We start from the raw sequence: 26818 nt of genomic DNA on the forward strand, positions 1-26818 counted from the left end.
TGCAGCAGTCCTTCATTGGTATAGGGACTGACGTACAGTCTGCTAATCACTAACACACAACCTGCTTGGTCCACAAAAGTTCTTATAAGGACTGGTAACTTGGTATAGGGTGCTACGGTACATAGGCCTGAGTGCGTTACAGTCTGCTGTTCTGTAAGGACCGCTATCGGTCCACAATACATAGGGTTGCCGTGCACTACTGCTGACCGCTGCCCTATACTGCAGCAGTCCTTCATTGGTATAGGGACTGACGTACAGTCTGCTAATCACTAACACACAACCTGCTTGGTCCACAAAAGTTCTTATAAGGACTGGTAACTTGGTATAGGGTGCTACGGTACATAGGCCTGAGTGCGTTACAGTCTGCTGTTCTGTAAGGACCGCTATCGGTCCACAATACATAGGGTTGCCGTGCACTACTGCTGACCGCTGCCCTATACTGCAGCAGTCCTTCATTGGTATAGGGACTGACGTACAGTCTGCTAATCACTAACACACAACCTGCTTGGTCCACAAAAGTTCTTATAAGGACTGGTAACTTGGTATAGGGTGCTACGGTACATAGGCCTGAGTGCGTTACAGTCTGCTGTTCTGTAAGGACCGCTATCGGTCCACAATACATAGGGTTGCCGTGCACTACTGCTGACCGCTGCCCTATACTGCAGCAGTCCTTCAGCGGTATAGGGACTGACGCACAGTCTGCTAAACACTAACACACAACCTGCTTGGTCCACAAAAGTTTTTATAAGGACTGGTAACTTGGTATAGGGTGCTACGGTACATAGGCCTGAGTGCAGTACAGTCTGCTGTTCTGTAAGGACCGCTATCGGTCCACAATACATAGGGTTGCCGTGCACTACTGCTGACCGCTGCCCTATACTGCAGCAGTCCTTCATTGGTATAGGGACTGACGTACAGTCTGCTAATCACTAACACACAACCTGCTTGGTCCACAAAAGTTCTTATAAGGACTGGTAACTTGGTATAGGGTGCTACGGTACATAGGCCTGAGTGCGTTACAGTCTGCTGTTCTGTAAGGACCGCTATCGGTCCACAATACATAGGGTTGCCGTGCACTACTGCTGACCGCTGCCCTATACTGCAGCAGTCCTTCATTGGTATAGGGACTGACGTACAGTCTGCTAATCACTAACACACAACCTGCTTGGTCCACAAAAGTTCTTATAAGGACTGGTAACTTGGTATAGGGTGCTACGGTACATAGGCCTGAGTGCGTTACAGTCTGCTGTTCTGTAAGGACCGCTATCGGTCCACAATACATAGGGTTGCCGTGCACTACTGCTGACCGCTGCCCTATACTGCAGCAGTCCTTCATTGGTATAGGGACTGACGTACAGTCTGCTAATCACTAACACACAACCTGCTTGGTCCACAAAAGTTCTTATAAGGACTGGTAACTTGGTATAGGGTGCTACGGTACATAGGCCTGAGTGCGTTACAGTCTGCTGTTCTGTAAGGACCGCTATCGGTCCACAATACATAGGGTTGCCGTGCACTACTGCTGACCGCTGCCCTATACTGCAGCAGTCCTTCAGCGGTATAGGGACTGACGCACAGTCTGCTAAACACTAACACACAACCTGCTTGGTCCACAAAAGTTTTTATAAGGACTGGTAACTTGGTATAGGGTGCTACGGTACATAGGCCTGAGTGCAGTACAGTCTGCTGTTCCGTAAGGACCGCTATCGGTCCACAATACATAGGGTTGCCGTGCACTACTGCTGACCGCTGCCCTATACTGCAGCAGTCCTTCATTGGTATAGGGACTGACGTACAGTCTGCTAATCACTAACACACAACCTGCTTGGTCCACAAAAGTTCTTATAAGGACTGGTAACTTGGTATAGGGTGCTACGGTACATAGGCCTGAGTGCGTTACAGTCTGCTGTTCTGTAAGGACCGCTATCGGTCCACAATACATAGGGTTGCCGTGCACTACTGCTGACCGCTGCCCTATACTGCAGCAGTCCTTCATTGGTATAGGGACTGACGTACAGTCTGCTAATCACTAACACACAACCTGCTTGGTCCACAAAAGTTCTTATAAGGACTGGTAACTTGGTATAGGGTGCTACGGTACATAGGCCTGAGTGCGTTACAGTCTGCTGTTCTGTAAGGACCGCTATCGGTCCACAATACATAGGGTTGCCGTGCACTACTGCTGACCGCTGCCCTATACTGCAGCAGTCCTTCATTGGTATAGGGACTGACGTACAGTCTGCTAATCACTAACACACAACCTGCTTGGTCCACAAAAGTTCTTATAAGGACTGGTAACTTGGTATAGGGTGCTACGGTACATAGGCCTGAGTGCGTTACAGTCTGCTGTTCTGTAAGGACCGCTATCGGTCCACAATACATAGGGTTGCCGTGCACTACTGCTGACCGCTGCCCTATACTGCAGCAGTCCTTCATTGGTATAGGGACTGACGTACAGTCTGCTAATCACTAACACACAACCTGCTTGGTCCACAAAAGTTCTTATAAGGACTGGTAACTTGGTATAGGGTGCTACGGTACATAGGCTTGAGTGCGGTACAGTCTGCTGTTCTGTAAGGACCGCTATCGGTCCACAATAGATAGGGTTGACGTGCACCACTGCTGACCGCTGCCCTATACTGCAGCAGTCCTTCAGCGGTATAGGGACTGACGTACAGTCTGCTAAACACTAATACACAACCTGCTTGGTCCACAAAAGTTCTTATAAGGACTGGTAACTTGGTATAGGGTGCTACGGTACATAGGCTTGAGTGCGGTACAGTCTGCTGTTCTGTAAGGACCGCTATAGGTCCACAATAGATAGGGTTGACGTGCACCACTGCTGACCGCTGCCCTATACTGCAGCAGTCCTTCAGCGGTATAGGGACTGACGTACAGTCTGCTAAACACTAATACACAACCTGCTTGGTCCACAAAAGTTCTTATAAGGACTGGTAACTTGGTATAGGGTGCTACGGTACATAGGCTTGAGTGCGGTACAGTCTGCTGTTCTGTAAGGACCGCTATAGGTCCACAATAGATAGGGTTGACGTGCACCACTGCTGACCGCTCACCTATACTGCAGCAGTCCTTCAGCGGTATAGGGACTAAGAGTTTTGTCACAGGGTCATTTAAAAAATGACATGCAGAGGAAGAGGCAGGCCCTTCCGCAGGGGTGGTAGGGGTAGGGCAGGAGCAACAGGCTTGAGCCAAAGTGGGAAGTTGCAGAAGGTGCGTTCAATTACTTTAAAGGATGCACCAGACTTGGTTGAGTGGCTCGCTCAGCCTTACTCTTCTGCACCCTCCTCATCCTCTCGATCTGCACCCTCTTCTTCACTCTCTGCTATGTGCACCCCCAAAGACACTACCACCAACAACACGACCACCACCACCACCACCACATACCTTCCGCTTGAGTCACTGGAATTATTTTCCGATCCATATCAAGAGGACATTTCTGATGCGCAGCCACTCTTGGTATTGGATCAGGAAGAGGAGGTAGCAACAAGCGCTACTCAGCAGTCTGACGCCAGTACCCAGATCAGCCCAAGGAGGAGGTTGGTCCCCGGTGTTGCTGCCTACTCTACTTATAGCGGTGGGGAAGGTGACGTTGATGATGACGTGTCTAGTGATGTCACGTGGGTGCCCACAAGAGAGGAAGAGGAGGGGAGTTCAGAGGGAGATATGGACCAGCAGATAGGGAGGAGAAGCAGCAATGACTTACATTGCACAGCAGGGACAAAGCAGACTGCAAATGTATCAGGAGCGAGTCATCGACCATGTACGGTCACATCTGGCGCTCCCAGGACACCGGCACATGGCTCCGCAGTGTGGGCTTTTTTTAACGTGTCCGCTGCTGACAATAGCGTTGCCATCTGCAATCTTTGCAGTCAACGCGTTAGTCGCGGTAAGCCCAATACTCACCTAGGGACGACCGCCTTAAGAAGGCACATGAGCAGCCATCACCGAGCCCAGTGGGAGCAACGGAACACACAAAGCCACACTGCAGGCTCTCACCGTCCAGCCTCGTCTTCTACTTCTCCTTCTCCTCTCTCCTCACAATTGTCCTCCACTCCACCTTCCATCACGCCAAGCTCACATTTTTCTGCAAAAAGGCAGGCTTCCGTGGGCCTAATGTTTGAGCGTAAAAAAATGATGACGCCGGATAACCCTCTTGCCCAACGGTTGGCGGCTGGCTTGTCAGAACTCATAGCCCGCCAACTACTGCCATATAAACTGGTGGACTCGGAGGCCTTTCGCAAATTTGTGGCCATTGGAACACCACAATGGAAGGTCCCAGGAAGGAAGTATTTCTCAGAGAAGGGCATCCCAGAGCTATATGGCCATGTTCAGCGGCAAGTGAATGTATCTCTGGCACACAGTGTCGGTGCCAAGATACATCTGACCACAGACACGTGGTCTAGCAAACACGGGCAGGGAAGGTATATCAGTTTTACTGCCCACTGGGTGAACCTTCTGACGGCCGTCAAGCATGTAACCCGTGGCACCCGTGTAGATTTGGTTTTACCGCCACGGATTGCATGCAGGCCTGACTCTTCTTCTCCTCCTCCTACTCCATCCTCCTCCCTCTCCTCCTCAGCTGCCTCCTCCTTTTCCGCTGCTAGCGTCTCTTCCACTGCACCGCCCAAGCTCCCCAGAACCTATTCCACATGCCAGGTGAGACGTTGCCATGCCGTGCTGCGTCTGTTGTGCCTGGAAGCAAAGAGCCACACTGGCCCGGCACTCCTTTCAGCTTTGCGTTCACAGGCAGATGAGTGGCTAACACCGCTCAATTTGACAGTTGGTAAAGTGGTGTGTGACAACGGTGCCAATCTGCTTAGCGCATTGAAACAGGGCAAAATCACGCACGTGCCGTGCATGGCACACGTCTTAAACTTGGTCGTGCAGCGATTCCTTGTCAAATACCCTGGGGTCCAGGACATCTTGCGGCAGGCAAGGAAAATCTCGGCCCATTTCAGAAGATCTTACACGGCCATGGCTCGCCTTGCTGACATTCAGCGGCGACACCATCTGCCGGTCAGACGTCTTATTTGCGATTGCCCGACGCGATGGAACTCAACCTTCTATATGCTTGATAGGCTGCTCCAGCAGAAACGTGCAGTTAACGTCTACCTGTATGAACTCTGCGAAAGAAACGGTTCTGGGGAGCTGGGTTTTTTTTCACCGCGCCAGTGGCTGCTCATGCGCGACACATGCAGACTTCTGCGGCCATTTGAGGAGATCACCAAACTGGTCAGTCGCAGCCATGGCGCCATCAGTGACATGGTACCTTATGCCTTCTTTCTGGAGCGTGCATTGCGTCGTGTCATTGATCAGGCTGTGGAGGAGCAGGAGCGGGAAGATGAGGAAGTCGCAATGCTGGATGAATTCCCAGGGGGGGCTACTCTATCTGAGACAAGTCAACAACAGGAGTCTGATGAGGAGTCAGAGGAGGATGGTGCCGGGGCGGATGAGCAGGAGCAAGAAGAGCATGCTTTAAACCTTTCTGGGATCCCTGTTGTGCGAGGATGGGGAGAGGAGAATGAAGAGGACGACATTATCCTGGATGATGAGCAGGAGCCAGGCCACCACACCGCTTCCACTTTAGTGCAAATGGGGGCCTTCATGCTCCAGTGTTTTAATAGGGACCCCCGTATAAAAAGCATGAGGGTCAAGGACCAGTACTGGGTGGCAACGTACTTAGACCCCCGGTACAAACACAAAATGGCGGAAATGTTACCGCCGTCGCAGAGGGCTGTCAGAATGCAGCACTTCCAGGCCTTGCTTCGAGAAATGCTGCATTCTGCTTTTGCGTGCGCTGGCAGAGGAGCAATTCCCACTCCCAGAGAAGGATTTGCGGGTACCAATCCAACAGCGCCTGCAAGAAGAGGCCGGTTTGAAGATGTGTTGGTGACTTCGGATATGAGGTCATTCTTTCAGCCGACCCATCGACAGGTGTCATCCGGATCCAGCATCAGGGAACGCCTAGACCGTCAGGTGTCCGACTACATTGGGTTAACGGCCGATGTGGACGCTCTGAGGAGTGATGAACCCCTAGACTACTGGGTGGGCAGGCTTGACCTCTGGCCAGAGCTTGCCCAATTTGCAATCGAACTGTTGGCTTGCCCCTCATCCAGTGTCCTGTCCGAAAGGACGTTCAGCGCAGCAGGGGGGATTGTGACCGATAAGCGTACTCGCCTAGCTCACCACAGTGTTAACTACCTCACATTTCTAAAAATGAATGAGGCATGGATCTCGGAGGAATTCAACACATGTGATCAGTAGACCATGTATATGTCTATAAACAATTTTTGGAATCAAGCACACAGACCTTCTTAATTCATTTGGCTCACTTCCCTGACCCAAAAAAGCACACCGTACTATATGCCCCTACCCTCCTCTTTGAAGAGGTTGAGCGGTGTCATATTTCTACTGGGGCTGCTTATTATGAGGGGTTCCCACCATCCCTGTGCTGTGCTGACTTCCTCCTGGGTGTTCTTATTATGAGGGGCTCCCACCATCCCTGTGCTGTGCTGACTTCCTCCTGGGGGTTCTTATTATGAGGGGATCACACCATCCCTGTGCTGTGCTGACTTCCTCCTGGGGCTGCTTACGGTGCTGCTGTCAGCGCTGTATGTCACGGAGCTGCTGTCAGCGCTGTATGTCACGGAGCTGCTGTCAGCGCTGTATGTCACGGAGCTGCTGTCAGCGCTGTATGTCACGGAGCTGCTGTCAGCGCTGTATGTCACGGAGCTGCTGTCAGCGCTGTATGTCACGGAGCTGCTGTCAGCGCTGTATGTCACGGAGCTGCTGTCAGCGCTGTATGTCACGGAGCTGCTGTCAGCGCTGTATGTCACGGAGCTGCTGTCAGCGCTGTATGTCACGGAGCTGCTGTCAGCGCTGTATGTCACGGAGCTGCTGTCAGCGCTGTATGTCACGGAGCTGCTGTCAGCGCTGTATGTCACGGTGCTGCTGTCAGCGCTGTATGTCACGGAGCTGCTGTCAGCGCTGTATGTCACGGAGCTGCTGTCAGCGCTGTATGTCACGGAGCTGCTGTCAGCGCTGTATGTCACGGAGCTGCTGTCAGCGCTGTATGTCACGGAGCTGCTGTCAGCGCTGTATGTCACGGTGCTGCTGTCAGCGCTGTATGTCACGGAGCTGCTGTCAGCGCTGTATGTCACGGAGCTGCTGTCAGCGCTGTATGTCACGGAGCTGCTGTCAGCGCTGTATGTCACGGAGCTGCTGTCAGCGCTGTATGTCACGGAGCTGCTGTCAGCGCTGTATGTCACGGTGCTGATGTCAGTGCTCTGTATTACGGTGCTGCTGTCAGTGCTCTGTATCTCCTGCACCCTCTTGTTTGCCTACCCTGGTCCCTGACCTTCCCTCTCCTCCATTGCCTTCATTAGCTCCATAGTCCTGAATTGTCAGAACAATTTCCCAAATAAAAAAAAAATGCTTGTAGTTATCGATCCCAAATTCACCTCATACATGTATTATGCTATTGTCCAGGTGGTGGGACTACGTGCTACCCCCTAATAATTACCCCGTGGCCGCAAATTCGACCTAAAGGTTTGCGAAATTCGCCTCCCATTGAAGTCAATGGAGCCCGCGGCGAACGGTCGTTTTCGCGAACGTTTGTGCCCGTTCGCGTTTCGCGTTCGCGAAACGTCCCGTCGGAAGTTCGTCCATCACTAGTCTCATCCTCTGCTCCCTCTGTGACAGCAAGATAAGGTCCGCAACCTTACCCTTGTACCGTGGATCAAGGAGAGTTGCCAGCCAGTAATGGTCCCTCTCCTTGATCCTAAGAATACGAGGATCCTTCCACAGACTTTGCAGGATCAGGGAGGCCATGCAGCTTAGGTTAGCTGAGGCATTCGGTCCTGATTCCTCTGGATCACTAAGAACAAAATGATCCGCAGCCACCTCCTCCCAGCCACGTACAAGTCCACGGGTTTCTTGGGACTGTAAATCTTCCCTAAAAGACTGCTACTGCTGATGCTGAGTGCCAGGCTCCACCTCCATGCTGACACAAGCCTCCTCCTCCTTCTCGTCCTCTTACTGTGTGATGGGACAGCACTTGCGTAGCCGCTTGAACGCCTACGGAGCACCACTGGTTCCGAGGGCAGAGCATTGGAAGAGGCCATGGAGGAAGAAGAAGAGGAGAGAGGTGTGTCACAACCAGTAGTAGCATTTTGGAGGCGTGGTGGTGGAACAACCTGTAACACTACTGCACCTTGTCCTGCATCCTTCCCAGCTGTCAGAAGAGTGACCCAATGGGCTGTGAAAGACAGGTAACATCCCTGTCCATGCCTGCTGGACCATGAGTCAGCGGTAATATGCACCTTACCGCTGACTGTCCTCTCCAGTGAGGCAAGGACATTGCCTTCCACATGCTGGTAGAGACCCGGAATCGGAAGGGGGCCTAGTCTACCAACTGAAAAGGCAGCAGTTGAAGTGCTAGCAATTTAGCCAAGCTAGCATTCAACCGCTGGGCATGTGGATGGCTGGGAGTGAACTTCTTTCTACGGACCAGCAACTGGGGCAGGGAAATTTGCCTGCTACAATCAGACGTGGGTGTACTGCTAGCAGAGTGCCCGCAAGCACTTGGCTTTGACACACCTAATTCTAAACCTTCATTCCTCTCAGTGCAGGTTTCAGAGAGGACTGAAGGTCTAGTGGGGTTGGAGATCCCAGCTGATGAGGAGCAAGGAGAGGTCTGCTTTGTTCTTTGGTGTGGGTCTTTGAAGTAAGCTTGCCAACTGCTGCATGGTAGGTCAACATATGTCTGGTCAAGCATGCGGTGTCCAAGCGGCTGATGTTTTGGCCACGCAAGATACGCTTGAGACAAATGTTGCAAATAGCAGCAGTGCGATCTGATGCACTGGTCTCAAAAAAGGCCCACACCGAAGAACTTTTGGAATAACGCGCAGAGGCATCGCCCTGCACAGGCGAAGCTCTGCGGTGGGATTCAGTCGGTGTGCTGCCCCTAAGCTGGCCCCTGGAGGGCATCCTGCCTCATTGGAGATGTGCCTCCTTTTCCTCCTCTCTCCTATCAGGCACCAATGTGGAGTCAGTGACCTCATCATCCCGTCCCTCTTCATCACTGGAGTAAACCTGGCAGTATGCTGCAGCTGGTGAAACATGACTGCCAGATTGCTGTCCTTCTTGAGCATCCCCTCTCTGCGCTCACGCTACTGCCTTCCTCTATCTGGGTATTATCATCAGAGCTTTCAAAATGCTGGGCATCCTCCTGGAGCATGTACCCAACACTGTGCTCAAACAGTTTGGGGGGCTCCTCAGGAGGACATGGTGGGTCTAGGGAAGGAGTGACTGATGACATTGAGACGAGGGATGAGCACGCGTAGGCAGCTGCTTTGCTACTACCCTGAGCCTGGGTGAGAGAGGATGAGGAGGATGAAGAGGGCTTGGTCATCCACTCTACCAAGTCTTCGGCATGATGCGGCTCAACACGTCCAGCTGCTGAAAATAAGGACAAGCGTGTCCCATGGCCATGTACTGATGATTATGCACTACGTCCACGACCAGCACTGTTGTCTCTAGACACAGAGCCTGCAGATGCCTGTATTAGAGAACACCAGGAATAAAGAGTAGATACAGGTGTATACTGTGCTCAAGGCACACAACACCCACTAACATGCCTGTATTAGATAACACCAGCAATAAAGGGTATATGCAGGTGTAGAAGCAAACAATGAGGGAGGATGTGAGACCATAGCAGACTCACGAATGCTCACATCGGGACAAGAAATCTCAAGAATATAATAAATGAAAAAAATGGTAAACTATTAGAAAATTCACGCAAGCATCTTAAACAGTAAAAAGAGACTCCACAGGTGAATCGCCCATCAAAACCTGCGGGGTCCTTTCTATGACAATACCAGATATACACAGGTAAAATAAATGGCTGTAGAAAAATGTGTAAAAAGAGATCAAAACAGTTGAAGTGTCATTTGAGGGCATGAAACGCGTTGACCTAGCATGGTCTAACGCTGCTGTCATCCCCTCCTGTGCGCCCCTGCATGATTCCCCATCTTTACGGCTGTTTTGGGCATTTGCATAGAGACTTTCTGTTCAGTCCTCACTAGACTGGGGCATTTCATACTCGGAGCTCCCTCTGCTGGATACTAACGGAGACTCGCTTTCTCTGAGTTCACCTGTCACCTGGATAGACTCAGGATGTGTGATCTATGAGACCCATGCTGCATGCTTTTATGTGACCGGCAACTGCTCTGCTCTACTCAGAATCTGCTCGTTTGTCTCTGGATGGTGTCTGAGCTGATAGCGGTATTGTTACGCCAGAACCTCCATTTGAAGCTATACCAGTGAGTACACAACACCCACTAACTCCTGCAGATGCCTGTATTAGAGAACACCAGCAAAAAAGGGTAGATACAGGTGTATACTGTGATGGAGGCACACAACACCCACTTTAACTCCTGCAGATGCCTATATTAGAGAACACCAGCAATAAAGGGTAGATACAGGTGTATACTGTTCTGTGCTGGAGCCACACAACACCCACTAACTCCTGCAGATGCCTTTATTATAGAAGACCAGTAATAAAGGGTAGATACAGGTTTATGCTGTGCTGGAGGCACACAACACCCACTAACTCTTGCAGATACCTGTATTAGAGAACAACAGCAATAAAGGGTACATACAGGTTTATACTGTGCTGGAGGCACACAACCCCCACTAACTCCTGCAGATGCCTGAGAAAAGAACACACTGTCCCTGCCTATCTTGCTCTTTCCCTGCACGCCGGAACACACTGCATACACTTCATGTATTATATACTGCACTACAGAAGAGCAAGGACGCAAAATCGGCCAATAGCGAACGGTGTATACTGTGTTGAAGGTACACAGAACACTCACTAACTCCTACAGACGCCAACACACTACACAAGGCCGCCGCGCTGGCGGCCTTATATAGTGTGGGGTGTGTACTACACAGCCTGAGCTATGATTGGCCACAGGCATCCTGTCTGTGGCCAATTATGTCTCTCTTTGCTGTCAGCGCTGTGATTGGCCAAGAATGCAGGGTCACAGTGCATGCTTGACCAATCATGAGCCAGCAATGCACTGCGATGGCGCAGTGCATTGTGGGCCGTGAGTGTCACATGAATTTGACGCGAACGGCCCATAACGTTCGGTATTCGCCGAACATGCGAACAGCCAGTGTTCGAGTAGAACATGCATTCGACTCGAACACCAAGCTCATCCCTACTGCCTACCCATGTAAATCATGCCGCCTGCCTGTGTAAATCATGCCGCCTACCCTTGTCCATCATGCTGCCTACCCTTGTCCATCATGCTGCCTACCCTTGTCCATCATGCTGCCTACCTGTGTCCATCATGCTGCCTACCCATGTCCATCATGCAGGGGAGCAGAGGTGAGGAAGAGCATTGCCAGCCGGATGATAAGAGCATCGAGGGACATCACTGGAACAGCTTTGATTTAATTTGCCGTGTCCCCGCCGCTCGGTGTCCCATACAGCCCGCCCCCTGGCCGGGGCACTTTGAGACACGTCACTCGTGCCAGGATTGAATGGGTGATTTATCTATCAAATTCCCCAGGACCTGGGGGCGGGGCTGTGTCTGACAGCGAGTGCGGGGTACACTCGGCTATTGAAATGAAAGCTGCTAGTGATGTCCATCGTGCTGATCATTCAGCCAGGTCTCTCTTCTCTCTTCCCCTCTGCGAGCACTGGGTGAAGGACTACCATACAACCCACCGGTGGTACTCGCCCCCTCTCGCTCCCAAGCAGCCCACGTTCGCCAGCCCTGAAAATCCACTTGCAAAATGCGAGCAGGCGAGTGGAATTTTTGAGCGCTGTTATTATTAAGCTTATGATCTACCAAACCTCCACTATTGATTAACTCTACATCCCCATGCTTTCCCCCATACATTATGTGAAAGCAAAGATCCTGGAGAATAAAATAATTGTAGTTTCAATTTTTTTATGGCACACAATATTAGCACAGTGGTTTATCAAACCCAAAATGTGTGTAAATATACAATGAAGTTGATTTTAGGGCACAAGTGTTAAAATATAAAATATGAGGTTGCACTAATTAAATAGATGCCCAATATGTCAAGCTGTGAAACAGCAAACTTCCACCTGACATCTGACAGTTTACTTGCCTGATTTGCACAGATTGTGTAACCCTCCCCCCGCCTCCGTATCAAAAGGATTAAAGTGCTTTAACTACTTGGTGAAAATAAGTGTTTGTATTCCTGACACAGGCTTACTTTATGTTGGATTTGTTTGAATACTACTGTGTATATTGGTAATCACTTTTTACACAAATGCACAAAGAAATCACAAATAATTTTGGTCTTTTCTTCCAGATAAATTTGAACTTTGTGAGAACTCTGAAGATTTTTTTGTAAACCTCCGGTCATCACATTAATAAGAAAGGAGAAGAGATACATTGTGCTTGTTTCTTTTGGAAGCACAACTTAGTTCAGCACATTTGGAGAAATAAGAGTAAAATAAGGGTCTTGTTAAATACCCTACACAAGTGGCATTTTATTTTTTTCTTGGTGTTGGAGTCTTGTAAGGATGAATTGCTCTGTTGCAGTTGATAATCTGAATTCACCTCTAAATGTATTTAGCCTTATTACTTATATACTCCTTTTTTTCTTTGGTGCCACATTCAACATCATTGCCCTCTGGATTTTTTGTTGTAGAATGCGAAAAAGGACAGAAACCACTATTTTTCTGATGAACCTGATGGTTGCTGATATCTTGATTGTATTAACCTTTCCATTCAGAATATATACTTTCTTGTATGAATGGAACCTCAGCACTGGATTGTGCAGAACACTAACATTCTTCTACTTTGTGAACACTTATGTGAGCATTTTCACAATCACAGCTATTGCCTTTGATCGATACTTGGCCATAACTAATCCACTGAAGTATAAAGGCTCTATGTCCCCCATGAAAGCCTCTATTGCATGCTGTTTCATTTGGACTCTATGTATTACTATTGGCATACTGAGAATGTATCTGTCTCAAACCAGGGCAGGAAATCCAAATACCTGTTTTATTAAGGTGAACACAGAACCCAATAACATGAACCTAGTTCTTGCATGGATTGGGTTCTTTCTTCCATTGGTATTCATCTGCTTTTGTTTTGGAAGGGTCATGAAAAATCTATGCGTCAAAGCACCAATGAACCTCAAAAAGCAGCATGCCTTTAGGAAAGCATTGAACATTACTGCCTCTAATTTTGTGATTTTTGTGGTCTGTTTCCTGCCAATCCACGTGGGATACATAATACGCTATGTTGCTGAAACCAACCATGCACCCTGCCATAGTCTTAAATCAATAAGTGTCTTTATAAAAATGGTAACAATCATTGCTAATGCTAACTGTGTTCTGGACACTGTGTGTTATTACTTTGCAGCCACTGAATTTCGAAATGCTTTCTCTAAACAAATACAAATTTCTCCAAAGTGCAGCTCCTTCTGTTGTCAGAAATGAACTCATGCTCGTGAATAGAGTCCTTATATAAAACTGTTATGCCCCATACACACGACCGGTTTTCTCATCGGAATAAACTCTGAAGGTTTTTTCCGACAGAGTTCCGACGGAGTTCCTCTGAAACTGTCTTGTGTACACACGATCACACCAAAGTCCAATTGTCAAGAACGCAGTGACATACAACACGAATGACGAGACTAAAAAGAGGGAGTTTAATAGCCAGTAGCCGATAGCCTCCGTCTCGTACTTGCTTCAGAGCATGCGTAGTTTTTGGTCCATCGAAACAGCATTCAGACGAGCGGTTTTCCCGATAGGAATTGGTTCCATCGGAAATATTTAAAACATGTTCTATTTCTAGGTCCATCAGAATTTTCGAAAAAATAAGGCTGATGAGGCATACACACGATCGGCATATACAATAAAAAGCTTCTGTCAGACTTTTTCTGTCGGACATTCCGCTCGTGTGTACGCGGCATTCATTTATATTGGTAGCTACCTGAACACTTTGGATCTGAGGTCCAGAAGTTACAAAAGATGACAAGGTCACTTTTTTAAAGTAGCGGTCCACCCACTGCTGAAAGAATTAAAAGCCAGCAACTACACATACTGCAGCTGCTGGCTTTTAATAATAGGATACTTACCTGTCCTGGAGTCCAGCGATGTTGGCACCACAGCTGATGTTTCCACTGTGGGTAAGGAAACTTGGCAGTGTAGCCTTAAGGCTTCACGCCGGGAACCCTACTGTGCATATGCGAGAGGCTCCGCTCCTCTTTCCTACTGGCCCGGCGGCAGGGGAAGGAGGAGTGAGCCGAGCGGTGATGTAGACAGCTGCAGTCGTGGCTCCCGGAAGTGGTGACAGGAAGCAAAATCAAGTCATAAATATGATTTGATGATTTCAAACAGTAAGTTTGTTAAACAATATAAAGCTGCCAAAAAAGTTGTAGGCCATGACATTTAATTTGGCTACTGCCTATTGAACTTTATTTTTCTAGTCCCGACGTACGTCATCGTGTTAAACAATGGGACTTTGGTGTGATCATGTGTAGGCAAGTCTGGTTATGTGTACGGCCCATAAGGGTTTTATATTGTAAAAAGAAGAGAGACTAGTGAGAAGAAAAGGAAGAAACTTGGTGGCTCCAGCTATTTGCACACAGCTGTAAATCCCAGCAGCAGGAATCAGTAGATTCTTGCAGCTGGGATTCGTAGCATGTCTAAACGCTGGTGTCAATGATGCCTGTTGCCTTACTAAGTCAGCTGAAGCTGTTTTTAAACTATTCTAATATATGATTCCATCAAGACTAGATACAATTAATCCCCAAAGCTCATTTTGTTTCTGCTAATGCAGTCTGGGAGGTATGTTGTACAATATTTTATGGTAAGTTAGTAAAGACCAGAATTTTTATACTAATCCATAGCGCAACTCAAATGAATGTTCCAAAAATACCACAGATTGCCCTTCTGAACAAATGAAAAAAGAAAAATTAAAAACATGCTCAAAAATTGATAGCCAATATTTTTCTGACAGCCACAATCATCATTGGTAAGTTGTGGTTAACCACCATCTTTCTTCAAGAACTGACTATAAGGAATATATCACGGATTATGACCACTGAATAAGTTATTTATCTTTATGGAGGATGAAAACAGATTACTTTATTATAAATATATAAAGAGTATGGAATCTGGTTATAGTATTTACAAACTTTATCAGTTAAAACAAATATGAAACTAAACTGATAAGAATAGACTCTCCAACCATAAATGGGCCTAGGGAATGCTCTGGGGGCTTTGGTCAGTAACTTAAATTATATCTAAAGGCAAAACATTTTTAGTTTTGGATAGAGTAGTGAGGATAGAGTAGTGAGGGGTTAGAACTCCTGACAGATTTATATTGCTGTCTGTGTCTGTACTGGGGAAATTCACCCTCTCTATTTGCCCTGGGCAACCTTTGTCGTGGATACTGAAATATTCCTTCCAATGGGGACACCTATTTCGGGGACAGATGTCTAAGCCCTTATACACACGGTCAGACATTCCGACGGAAAATGTCCGATCGGACCATGTTGTCGGATAATCCGACCTCGTGTGGGCTCCATTGGACTGTTTTCATCTGAATATCTGACCGACAAAGTTTTAGAGCTGGGCTTTAAAATTTTCCGACAACATGATCCGATCGAACTTTGTCCGATCGTTTGTAGAGAATTCCGATTGGACAAAGTGCCACACATGCTCAGATCAAATTCCTAGACCAAAGCTATTGGCTACTAGCCTGAACGTAGTCCCATCCTAATGAATGAACGTCATCACATTCTGAACGATTGGATTTTCCGACAACTTTGTCTGACCGTGTGTATGCAACACCAGTTTCGGACAAAATGCATCGGACAAAATCTGACGGATTTTTTGTCGGAATGTCCGACCATGTGTACAAGGGCTAAGAGGGAATTTCTCCTCCCTTACTGTTGTGTCTACAGGCCTTGATGTGAAGTGAAATTGTTCCAATGAACACACGCATTTTAACCATTCCTTACTGTACCCAAGATGAAAATAAGCTTTGGCTTTAGATATACTTTAGCTTTCTTGTCTATGCATTATATTGCTTTTGATTTGGCTGATGCCTCATCCATATATTTCTACTACATTATGTGATAGATTTCTCCCCTAGCCAAGAGGGAAAAAACATGTAATATTTTATATATATATATATATATATATATATATATATATATATATATATATATTAGAATGTATTACTCCCTAGATGTGGTGGCTGCATTAGATTTGTTTTTTGGGTTAAGAAATTTTTTTTGCGGAGAAGTACAGAGAATTTCTGTTGACTTAATTTTTTTTGCGGAGAAGTACGGAGAATTTCTGTTGACTTAGCCAAAATTGCAGTGCTACAATGAGCTCAACGGACAATTAAAACAATATTATTTGTTCCTTTGCAAATAACAAATCTCAAAAATCTGCATATAGATGGTATGATTTGCATGGTAAAGCCATACAAAGACAGGAATTATGATATTTTAGGGAAAGAAAACTAAACAAAAAAACAAATGCAGCCACCTAATCTAGGAACAGGTAAGCTTCAATATACCGTAATACATGTTTGTTTTTGGGTCTATAGACACTTGATTTCCCTTTTGCTTTAATATTGAATGGAAGAGACGTACAGCTTTCATTCATTTAAACAAACTGACAGTAAAATTGAAATTTGGTTTACTTACTCATGTGAAAACTAAAAACTGGTTGTGTTTCATACAATGTATATGTTGTATATGGATACATGTTATACTGTATTTCAGAGGCTGTAATATTAATTGCTTTATTTTGAATTGCTTTATTTTGATACTAAAATTAATAAAACTATTAGAAATAATGACATTGCTTCTGTTAGCAGACTCTCTCTTTAAACGAGCATTCAGAGCATGGCAAAATTTTGCGTATGTATAAGCTCTAAAAGAGGTTTTAGTAACATTCATGTAGGAATATTTGAATGACATCATCAGGAATATTCAAATGTTTCAGATTATTAGAAGAAAGGAAATCTAAAAATTAATCCTTTTATGATGTAATTTACTATGACGAAATGCATTGGCTGTGGGAACAGAAGGAAAAATCGTTTGGAGTATATGGAAGCCATAACACCTGGATATAACTAGACATGCTGGTTTTGACTCTTGTTGATGCAAGGAGTCAATACTCTCTGGTGAGTGTGGCATACCTGGTCTTCTGGAGTGAGCACACATTGGAGTACACCCTGTCCCTGTCCTTGTGTTTGTAGCACTGTAGCAAAGGAGTGGGACTGTAACCTGATTTGCATTGGTTCACAGTGATTAAGATCACATATGGACTATGGGCCCTGTGGCCCCCTCACCCCAAAGCACCTTATCCCCATGTTGATGAGGACAAGGGCCTCTTCCTGACAACCCTGGCTGCCCACCCTAGGTGAATGAGTATGGGGTACCATGTACCCCTACCCATTCACCTGGTGAAAAAAATTGTAAAGAAAAACGCACAACACATGCTTTTAAAATAATTTATTGCACAGCTCCGGTCGTCTTCCATCTTGGGGGGGTCTTCTCGCCGGATTTCTCCGCTATCTTCTGCTAGCTGTTTTACTAGCGGGGGAGCCCGGCTTTCTTTCTCGTCGCCCCTGCCTCCCAGGGGTCTTCTTCCGACTTCAGGGGTCTTGTCCCCCTCTTCGGTTCTTCTTGCTGGGCCTCCGCTTTCTTCTCCCAGCTCTTTTACTAGCGGTGGCCCGGTCTTCTGACGTCGCCGCCACCTCTTCTTCCGACTTCGGGGGGTCTTGTACCCCTCTTCAGTTCTTCTTGCCGGGCCTCCGCTTTATTCCTATAGCTCTTTTACTAGCAGTGGCTCAGTCTTCTGTCGCGGCCGCCACCTTCTCTTCTTCTTCCTTGAGATGTTGACTCAACGCTTTCTCTGGCCGCAATGACAGGGACGCGTTGTGCGGTGACTTATACATGGACAATGGGTGGGGACACCGGATGATGTCACATGGTGGCCCCACCCCCCTTATAATGTCACGGATCCGGAGGATGCTGGGACTGTGACATCATAAGGAGGTGGCGACATTGACCTCCTACGCTAGTCCCGTCTACTTGGAGCCATTTTCAAAATGAACAGACTTTTCTCCGTGTGTGGGCAAGTCCGTTCATTTCAAAACTCCAGCAGACTCCCACCATAGTCCGGCGGTTTGTCTGCCGGAACTACTCCGCTGGCAAAGTCCGGTCGTGTGTGAGCAGGTCCGCTCGTTCGGAAAGTCCGGCGGACCTCCGCTGCAAAGTCCGGTGGTTTGTCCGCCAGACTAAGTCCGCCAGATAGTCCGATCATGTGTACGCGGCAAAAGACACACTTTTCTCCCCCAAAAAATCTTATGGAGTGAATACTACCTCTCTACCAACCCCCCCACCCTGTTGCAGCTGCTGTGTTACATACCGGGTCAGCTGCAGAAGGCATGCATCCGGTGTTGTCTGCTGTTACTCACAGGGGATCACTAATCTGCAGCTGCAGCGATTATATTGTTTGGGCCCGACCCAGCCCCAGCAGCAGTCATGGTGATCATCAAAAGGCTAGGGAAGGGGGCCGGCCTGGGTAGAAGAAGTCCCCAGGATGCTTTGCATCAGCTGACCAGTCCCAGTGTGTGCGGAGGCATGCCCATGAAACATCATGGGCATCAATACAAGTTGCCTGGAAACCTACAGTGTAATCAAGGCATGTGCAATACAACCTATGACGTGGTTGGAGTGTTAAACAGGGAGCTTTTGACAGAACACCGGATTACCTCAGAAGTCCCATTTAGTCCCTCAGAAATCAGTGCCCACCCTACATTCTTTTTTTAGTGAACAAATAAACAAAACAAATGTACCATACTAAGTCTCCATAATTAACGGTAACACTGCCTGATCAGCCATGCCATCCACTGCAGGGACCAGGTGATCAACCACGCCACCCAATGCAGGGACCAGGTGATCAGTCACACCACCCACTGCCACGCCACCCACTGCAGGGACCAGTTGATCAGCCACGCTACCCACTGCAGGGACCAGGTGATCAGCCACACCACCCACTGCAGGGACCAGGTGATCAGCCACGCCACCCCCTGCCATGCCACCCACTACAGGAACCAGGTGCCAGCTCAGCTACCCACTGCAGGAACCAGGTCAGCCACCCACTGCAGGTGCGAGGCCAGCCACCTACTACAAGAACCAGGTGCCAGCCCAGCCACTCACTGCAGGCCCAGGTGCCAGCTCAGTCACCCACTGCATGGCTCAGGTGCCAGCTCAGCCACCCACAGGGGTAACAGGGCCAGGGTCCAGGTGCTAAAGCAGAAAAGATGAGTAAGCAGAAAAGACTAGCATATAAAATTCCTTTTAAACTGCAGGTAGTAAAATATGCTAAGGAACATGGAAACAGAGCAGCGGGGAGACATTTTGGGCCACCTCCAACTGAAAAAAATTATAAGAGACTGGAGGAAACAGGAGGATCAGCTGCAAAAAGCAAATAAAAGTAAGCACACTTTTTGTGGGCTTGCTGCAAAGTGGACACAATTAGAAGTGGCCATGAAAGAATGGATCACACGTCACCAAAATAATGGCTTTTTTGTCTCTACAATAATGATCATATATGAAGCCAAATGCGTTGCTGTAGAGAAAGGCATTCAGGATTTTACCTGAATGCCTTTGACCTTGTTATGCGCACCAAAACTAGAATTGAGCAAAAAATGCCAAAAGAATGTGAATCTAAGATTTTGTCTTTTCATAAATTTGCATTTGAGGAAGAAAAACGGTTTTGAAATTGGACAGATTGGGAATATGGATGAAGTCCTGCTAACCTTTGATGTGCAATCTAACAGGACCGTTGATCTGAAAGGTGCCAAAACCATAACCTCAGTACAGGAGAAAACACATTACATGGTTGTGTTGTCCTGCTAAGCAGACGGCACCAAATTGTCGCCCATGTTAATTTTCAAAAGGAAAACATTTCCCAAAGAAGTGATTGCACGAGGAGTTGTTGTACATGTTCATGACAAAGGATGGATGGACCTGCCTTATAAAGTTCCATACATACTATTAGATTTTCTGCTGATTTTTTCCTTCTAAGGTTTGACCTCATATTATATGGTTTTGGTAAATCTGGAGTTTCAATGTGTATGCAATCAGGCAGGCCCTTGCACTACATGGTTTTAGTAAATCTGAAGGAATAAATCAGCAGAAAATCTGATAGTGTGTATGGGGCTTAAGTGCTTGACCAGTTTAGAGCACATATTAGCTGTTCGAATATTATTCCAAATTCATAATTTGGCACTTATAGGTGTTATAATATATCTATGGCAAGCTTGCAAAACATATTTGGTTTTATGATTAATCATAATAAATAGTATGTGTGAATGACCTTGATCAAGTGTTCAGTGAAACATATCCTCATCTGAAGCTGAGTTAGTAATACGTTTCTGATGTAGTCAATTTGATCATGACATATATGGTATCTTGGTACAGAATGTCATGAGAAGACAAAAATAGACATGTGTCTACGTAGCTAAAGCAATGATACATTGTGGATTATATCTTGTTAAAATAAGTTTAGAGAAGTCTCAGTCATGTTAATACATATTAGTACATAGTTACTTAATGTAAAGTTGCTAATATGTGTTCATATTATGTAAAATGTATGGTTATGACATTATATGAACAGCACATTATGTCACGTATGGAGTGTTACATGTGAGCTTGTCAATCAAGCTCCATATGACTCTCTGCGTTAGTATCTATTTTTGGATCGCACATTGCGGAAGTTAGCAGACATGAATGTGTGCCATACAAGGTTCTAAATTTGTGAGGTTATGACGTTCATATTTAAGCCTATGCTTCCAGATTGAAGGAGGGCTCGCAGACACTCACACGGGCACTTACTCATACTCAGACACCCACACACACCCACTAAAGATATGATACTGACATATTCACACAGACACTGAAGACTTGGGACAGCTGAATTCTGCCAGAAGTCTAAGAATGTCATTTCCTGTTGCTTCTTGAAGGACACACAAGACAGCAACCATTGAAGCACACATGCTTTCATGAGCTTATTACAGCTTTATAACTATTCTATTTTATATATTTTTACCTACACTGAACTGAACTATGATACTTTTTAAATTGTATTTATGATGCCAACTGTGTGACAAATAAACTCACACTTTCTTTTAAGTCAGTTTGACTATCAATGCTATTGATTCGGAAACGCCTCTGCGATACAAGAATGTAGATATTTTTAATATTCTTCATTAGCGAAATGACAAAAAAGTGCTTTAAAGAAGTGAAGACCCATCTAGCTGTAATTCCTGGGGGTCTTACCAGCCAGTTGCAACCTCTTGACGTTTCTATCAACAAACCATTTAAAGTGTTTATGCAAGAAGAGTGGAACAAATGGATGGCTGCCGGTAATCATGATCTGACCCCTACTGAAGGAATGAAGAGGCCCACTATCACTCAAGTTTGTGAATGGGTGAAAACATTGAGGCACTCAGTGAAGGAGGAAATTGTTGTACAGTCATTCAAAAAATTTGGCATTAGCAATGCCTAAAGAACCCATACACACTATCAGATTTATGTATGCAATCAGGCAGGCCCTTGCACTACATGGTTTTGGTAAATCTGAAGGAAAAAGTCAGCAGAAAATCTGATAGTGTGTATGGGGCTTTAGATGGTACTTAAGATAGTATCTCATATGAAGATGGCGAAGAAAGTGAAAGGGAGAGAAGAGAGACATCCTGGACCTAAAAAAGGGAGAGAAGAGAGACATCCTGGACCTAAAAAGGGAGAGAAGAGAGACATCCTGGACCTAAAAGGAAGAGAAGAGAGAAATCCTGGACCTAAAAAGGGAGAGAAGAGCGAAATCCTAGACCTAAAAAAGGAGAGAAGAGCGAAATCCTGGACCAAAAAATGGAGAGAAGAGAGAAATCCTGGACCTAAAAGAGAAATCCTGGACCTAAAAAGGGAGAGAAGAGAGAAATCCTGGACCTAAAAGGGAGAGAAGAGAGAAATCCTGGACTTAGATGGGAGACAAGAGAGAAATCCTGGACCTAGAAGGGAGAGAAAAGCGAAATCCTGGACCGAAAAGAGAAATCCTGGACCTAAAAAGGGGAGAGGAGAGAAATCCTGGACCTAAAAAGGGGAGAGAAGAGAGAAATCCTGGACCTAAAAAGGGAGAGAAGAGAGAAATCCTGGACCTAAAAAGGGAGAGAAGAGAGAAATCCTGGACCTAAAAAGGGAGAGAAGAGAGAAATCCTGGACCTAAAAAAGGGAGAGAAGAGAGAAATCCTGGACCTAAAAAGGGAGAGAAGAGAGAAATCCTGGACCTAAAAAAGGGAGAGAAGAGAGAAATCCGGGACCTAAAAGGGAGAGAAGAGCGAAATCCTGGACCGAGAAGAGAAATCCTGGACCTAAAAATGGAGAGAAGAGAGAAATCCTGGACCTAAAAATGGAGAGAAGAGAGAAATCCTGGACCTAAAAATGGAGAGAAGAGAGAAATCCTGGACCTAGAAGGGAGAGAGGAGCGAAATCCTGGACCTAAAAATGGAGAGAAGAGAGAAATCCTGGACCTAAAAGAGAAACCCTGGACCTAAAAAGGGAGAGAAGAGAGAAATCCTGGACCTAGAAGGGAGAGAAGAGAGAAATCCTGGACCTAAAAAGGGAGAGAAGAGAGAAATCCTGGACCTAAAAATGGAGAGAAGAGAGAAATCCTTGACCTAAAAGGGAGAGAAGAGAGAAATCCTGGACCTAAAAAGGGAGAGAAGAGAGAAATTAGTGACCAAAAAGGGAGAGAAGAGAGAAATCCTTAGCCTAAAAGGGAGAGAAAATAAAAAACCTGTACCTAAAAGGGAGAGAAATGCAAAATCCTGGACCGAAAAGAGAAATCCTGGACCTAAAAAGTGGAAAGAAGAGAGAAATCCCAGACCTAAAATGGAGAGAAGAGAGAAATCCTGGACCTAAAAATGAGAGAAGAGAGAAATTCTGGACCTAAAAAGGGAGACAAGAAAGAAGTCCTGGACCTAAAAAGGGAGAGAAGAGAGAAATTAGTGACCAAAAAGGGAGAGAAGAGAGAAATCCTTAGCCTAAAAGGGAGAGAAAAGAAAAAACCCATACCTAAAAAGGGAGAGAAATGCGAAATCCTGGACCGAAAAGAGAAATCCTGGACCTAAAAGGGAGAGAAGAGAGAAATCCTGGACCTAAAAGGGAGAGAAGAGAGAAATTTGGAACCTAAAAGGAAGAGAAGAGCGAAATCCTGGACCGAGAAGAGAAATAGAGAAATCCTGGACCTAGAAGGGAGAGAGGAGCGAAATCCTGGACCTAAAAATGGAGAGAAGAGAGAAATCCTGGACCTAGAAGGGAGAGAGGAGCGAAATCCTGGACCTAAAAATGGAGAGAAGAGAGAAATCCTGGACCTAAAAGAGAAACCCTGGACCTAAAAAGGGAGAGAAGAGAGAAATCCTGGACCTAAAAAGGGAGAGAAGAGAGAAATTCTGGACCTAAAATGGAGAGAAGAGAGAAATTTGGAACCTAAAAGGAAGAGAAGAGCGAAATCCTGGACCGAGAAGAGAAATCCTGGACCTAAAAATGGAGAGAAGAGAGAAATCCTGGACCTAGAAGGGAGAGAAAAGAGAAATCCTGGACCTAAAAAGGGAGAGAAGAGAGAAATCCTGGACCTAAAAAGGGAGAGAAGAGAGAAATCCTGGACCTAAAAAGGGAGAGAAGAGAGAAATTCTGGACCTAAAAAAGGGAGAGAAGAGAGAAATCCGGGACCTAAAAGGGAGAGAAGAGCGAAATCCTGGACCGAGAAGAGAAATCCTGGACCTAAAAATGGAGAGAAGAGAGAAATCCTGGACCTAGAAGGGAGAGAGGAGCGAAATCCTGGACCTAAAAATGGAGAGAAGAGAGAAATCCTGGACCTAAAAGAGAAACCCTGGACCTAAAAAGGGAGAGAAGAGATAAATCCTGGACCTAAAAAGGGAGAGAAGAGAGAAATCCTGGACCTAAAAATGAGAGAAGAGAGAAATCCTGGACCTAAAAGAGAAACCCTGGACCTAAAAACGGAGAGAAGAGAGAAATCCTGGACCTAAAAAAGGGAGAGAAGAGAGAAATCCGGGACCTAAAAGGGAGATAAGAGCGAAATCCTGGACCGAGAAGAGAAATCCTGGACCTAAAAATGGAGAGAAGAACACGCTGGAAGCACCTATAACATTGTCCGAACTCCAACTGGCCATAAATAATACCAAACGAGGGAAGGCCCCGGGACCTGACGGCTTAACAATACAATATTACAAGACTTTACTCCCATCCCTCGGGCATCATCTACTTCATCTTTTTAATGGTCTTCCGAAGGGAAGTAAACTCCATGAGGCCACGTTGCAGGCCCATGTAGCAGTGATCCCCAAAGAGGGCAAGGACCCGTCCCAGTGTGGGAGCTATCGTCCGATTTCCCTACTGAATACCTATCTTAAGCTGTTTATATTAAATTATAGCTTTAAGGCTGCAGCCATATCTCCCCGACCTGATACACCTAGACCAGGTAGAATTTGTCCCAACCAGGGAGGCTAGGGATAATACCACCAAAGTCCTGAACCTGCTGCACGCTGCCATCTTGGGAGACAAGCCATGTGTCTTTCTCAGCACAGATGCTGAGAAAGCCGTTGACAGGGTGAACTGGGCTTTCATGTCGGCCACGCTACGCCATATAGGACTGGGTAATAACATGCTGCAATGGATTTCCGCCCTATATACGACACAGTCGGCCAGGGTTAGGGCTAATGGGGTAATTTCCGAACCCTTTCGGATTACCAACGGTACGCGACAGGGATGCCCACTTTCACCCCTCCTTTTCGCGCTGTCACTAGAGCCATTCCTATGCCGCATCAGATCAAATCAGAACATAACGGGGATACTGATTAAGCATACTCAATACAAAGTGTCAGCCTACGCTGACGACTTGCTATTCTCACTCTCAAACCCGGTGATATCCCTTCCCAATTTGATGCACGAGTTTACTACCTATGGGGCGCTCTCCAACCTAAAGATTAATTTTGCGAAGTCTGAGGCAATGGGGGTGGGGATACCGGCAGCGCAGCTCACGCACCTTCAAACCAGCTTCCACTTGAAGTGGACAAATAAGGCCCTGAAGTATCTAGGAACGTACATTCCCCATACACTCTCGAAGCTGTATGAACTTAATTTCCCACCACTACTGTTGGAAATAAAAACCCTTTTGACCCAATGGCAATCAGGCATGCACTCCTGGATAGGCCGCTGCAACATCATAAAGATGTCTATCCTCCCAAAAATTCTCTACCTGATGCAGGCACTACCTATACACATCCCGAGCGTCTTCTTTAAGAGGGTGCAATCTGTATTTACAGACTTTGTCTGGGCAAAAAAAAGGCCTAGACTCGCCAATAAACTTCTTGTTCTCCCCAAGTCTCATGGGGGGCTAGCCTTACCGAACATCCGAGCTTACTATAGAGCTGTGCATTTGGGGAGACTCATAGATTGGTGTCGACATCAGGGAATTAAGCTGTGGGCCAAGCTGGAACAGTCCCAAAGCCCAAAGCCCAATCCCGCTACGGGGGACGCCATGGTGTTACCCAGCACTACCGACAGAGATAAAACGTCACCCACTGATAGGCAACACGGCGAGAGTTTGCGCCCGGATACTATCGCAAACGTCCCTCTCCTCCCCGAATTCGCCCCTTTACCCTATAATAGGCAACCCCCTATTTACGCCGGGTCTCTACGACGGTTGTCTCCGGAGTCTAGGCGAGGTGGGCCTACACCAAGCCTCACACTACAGTTCAGGAGGGCGCTGGAAAATGATGGCGGACCTCATGGACCCTACGGGCCCGTTTGGCCTGGATTTTCTGAGGTCTCTCCAAGTAACGCATTTTCTTTCCACGATCCCACCTCCCAATTCAGACGCTCAGACGCTTACAGCCCTGGAGGTGGTATGCACTGCCACGGGTACCGTAACTCACACACTTTCGTTGACATATACCCTTTTAAATGCACCCTCAGTAGACTTTACACCCCCGGGATTACTTAATTGGGAAAAAGAACTAGTTTGCCAATTCAATGCCTCCATGAGGCACCATATTCTCCGATTTACACACAAATCCTCAATATGTGCCAAGATCCAGGAAACCAATTACAAAATTCTTTCACGTTGGTATAGGACTCCCTCGTTACTCCACCGGTACTACCCAAATACAGCAGACCTGTGTTGGCGTTGCCACACAGATAAAGGGACAATGTTGCATATCTTTTGGTCATGCCCGAAACTGGTGCACTTCTGGAAAGTGGTGCGTGAGACCATACAACAATTCATAGACCAGCCCATCACAGACGACCCAGCATTTTTTCTCTTACACGCCTCCAACATCCCTGAGAGGAAATATCAGAAATCAGTGATTCGCCACCTGCTTGACGCAGCTAAGGCCTGCATACCACTCCAATGGAAATCGGCTCTTCCGCCAACCATTGACCTCTGGCTCCGCAAGGTGGAAGACATCAGAAAAATGGAGGACCTTATCCTCACAGCACAACATAGAGAAGAAGCCTTTACTAAAACCTGGCAGGGCTGGACTGTGTTTATATATTCAGCTGCGGGTCAGGCCCTGAGAGGGTCTGACACATAATACTGCAGAACAAGACTATAGTAGGCTGTGCTAAGGGGTTGTAGCAATAGCTCCTGTACATGCGCATCTGATCAGATTTCTGCACGTTCCATGAT

General features: G+C 46.7%; 1 protein-coding gene across 1 annotated transcript in view; it reads left to right on the forward strand.

Moving 5' to 3' along the window:
• LOC143988634 (G-protein coupled receptor 35-like) overlaps nucleotides 1-16850 on the forward strand; it is a 101297-nt gene extending 84447 nt beyond the window's left edge. Inside the window, exon 2 of the mRNA XM_077488338.1 lies at nucleotides 12376-16850. Within this exon, the coding sequence (XP_077344464.1) occupies nucleotides 12590-13516 (927 nt within the window). The 5' untranslated portion in view covers nucleotides 12376-12589 and the 3' untranslated portion in view covers nucleotides 13517-16850. The remainder of the gene's footprint in view (nucleotides 1-12375) is intronic.
• Nucleotides 16851-26818: the final 9968 nt, after the last annotated feature.

This window comes from Lithobates pipiens, unplaced genomic scaffold (genome assembly GCF_037356315.1).
Source record: "Lithobates pipiens isolate NorthernLeopardFrog02 unplaced genomic scaffold, aLitPip1_a1.2 Scaffold_18, whole genome shotgun sequence".
Taxonomy (NCBI): Eukaryota; Metazoa; Chordata; class Amphibia; order Anura; family Ranidae; genus Lithobates; species Lithobates pipiens.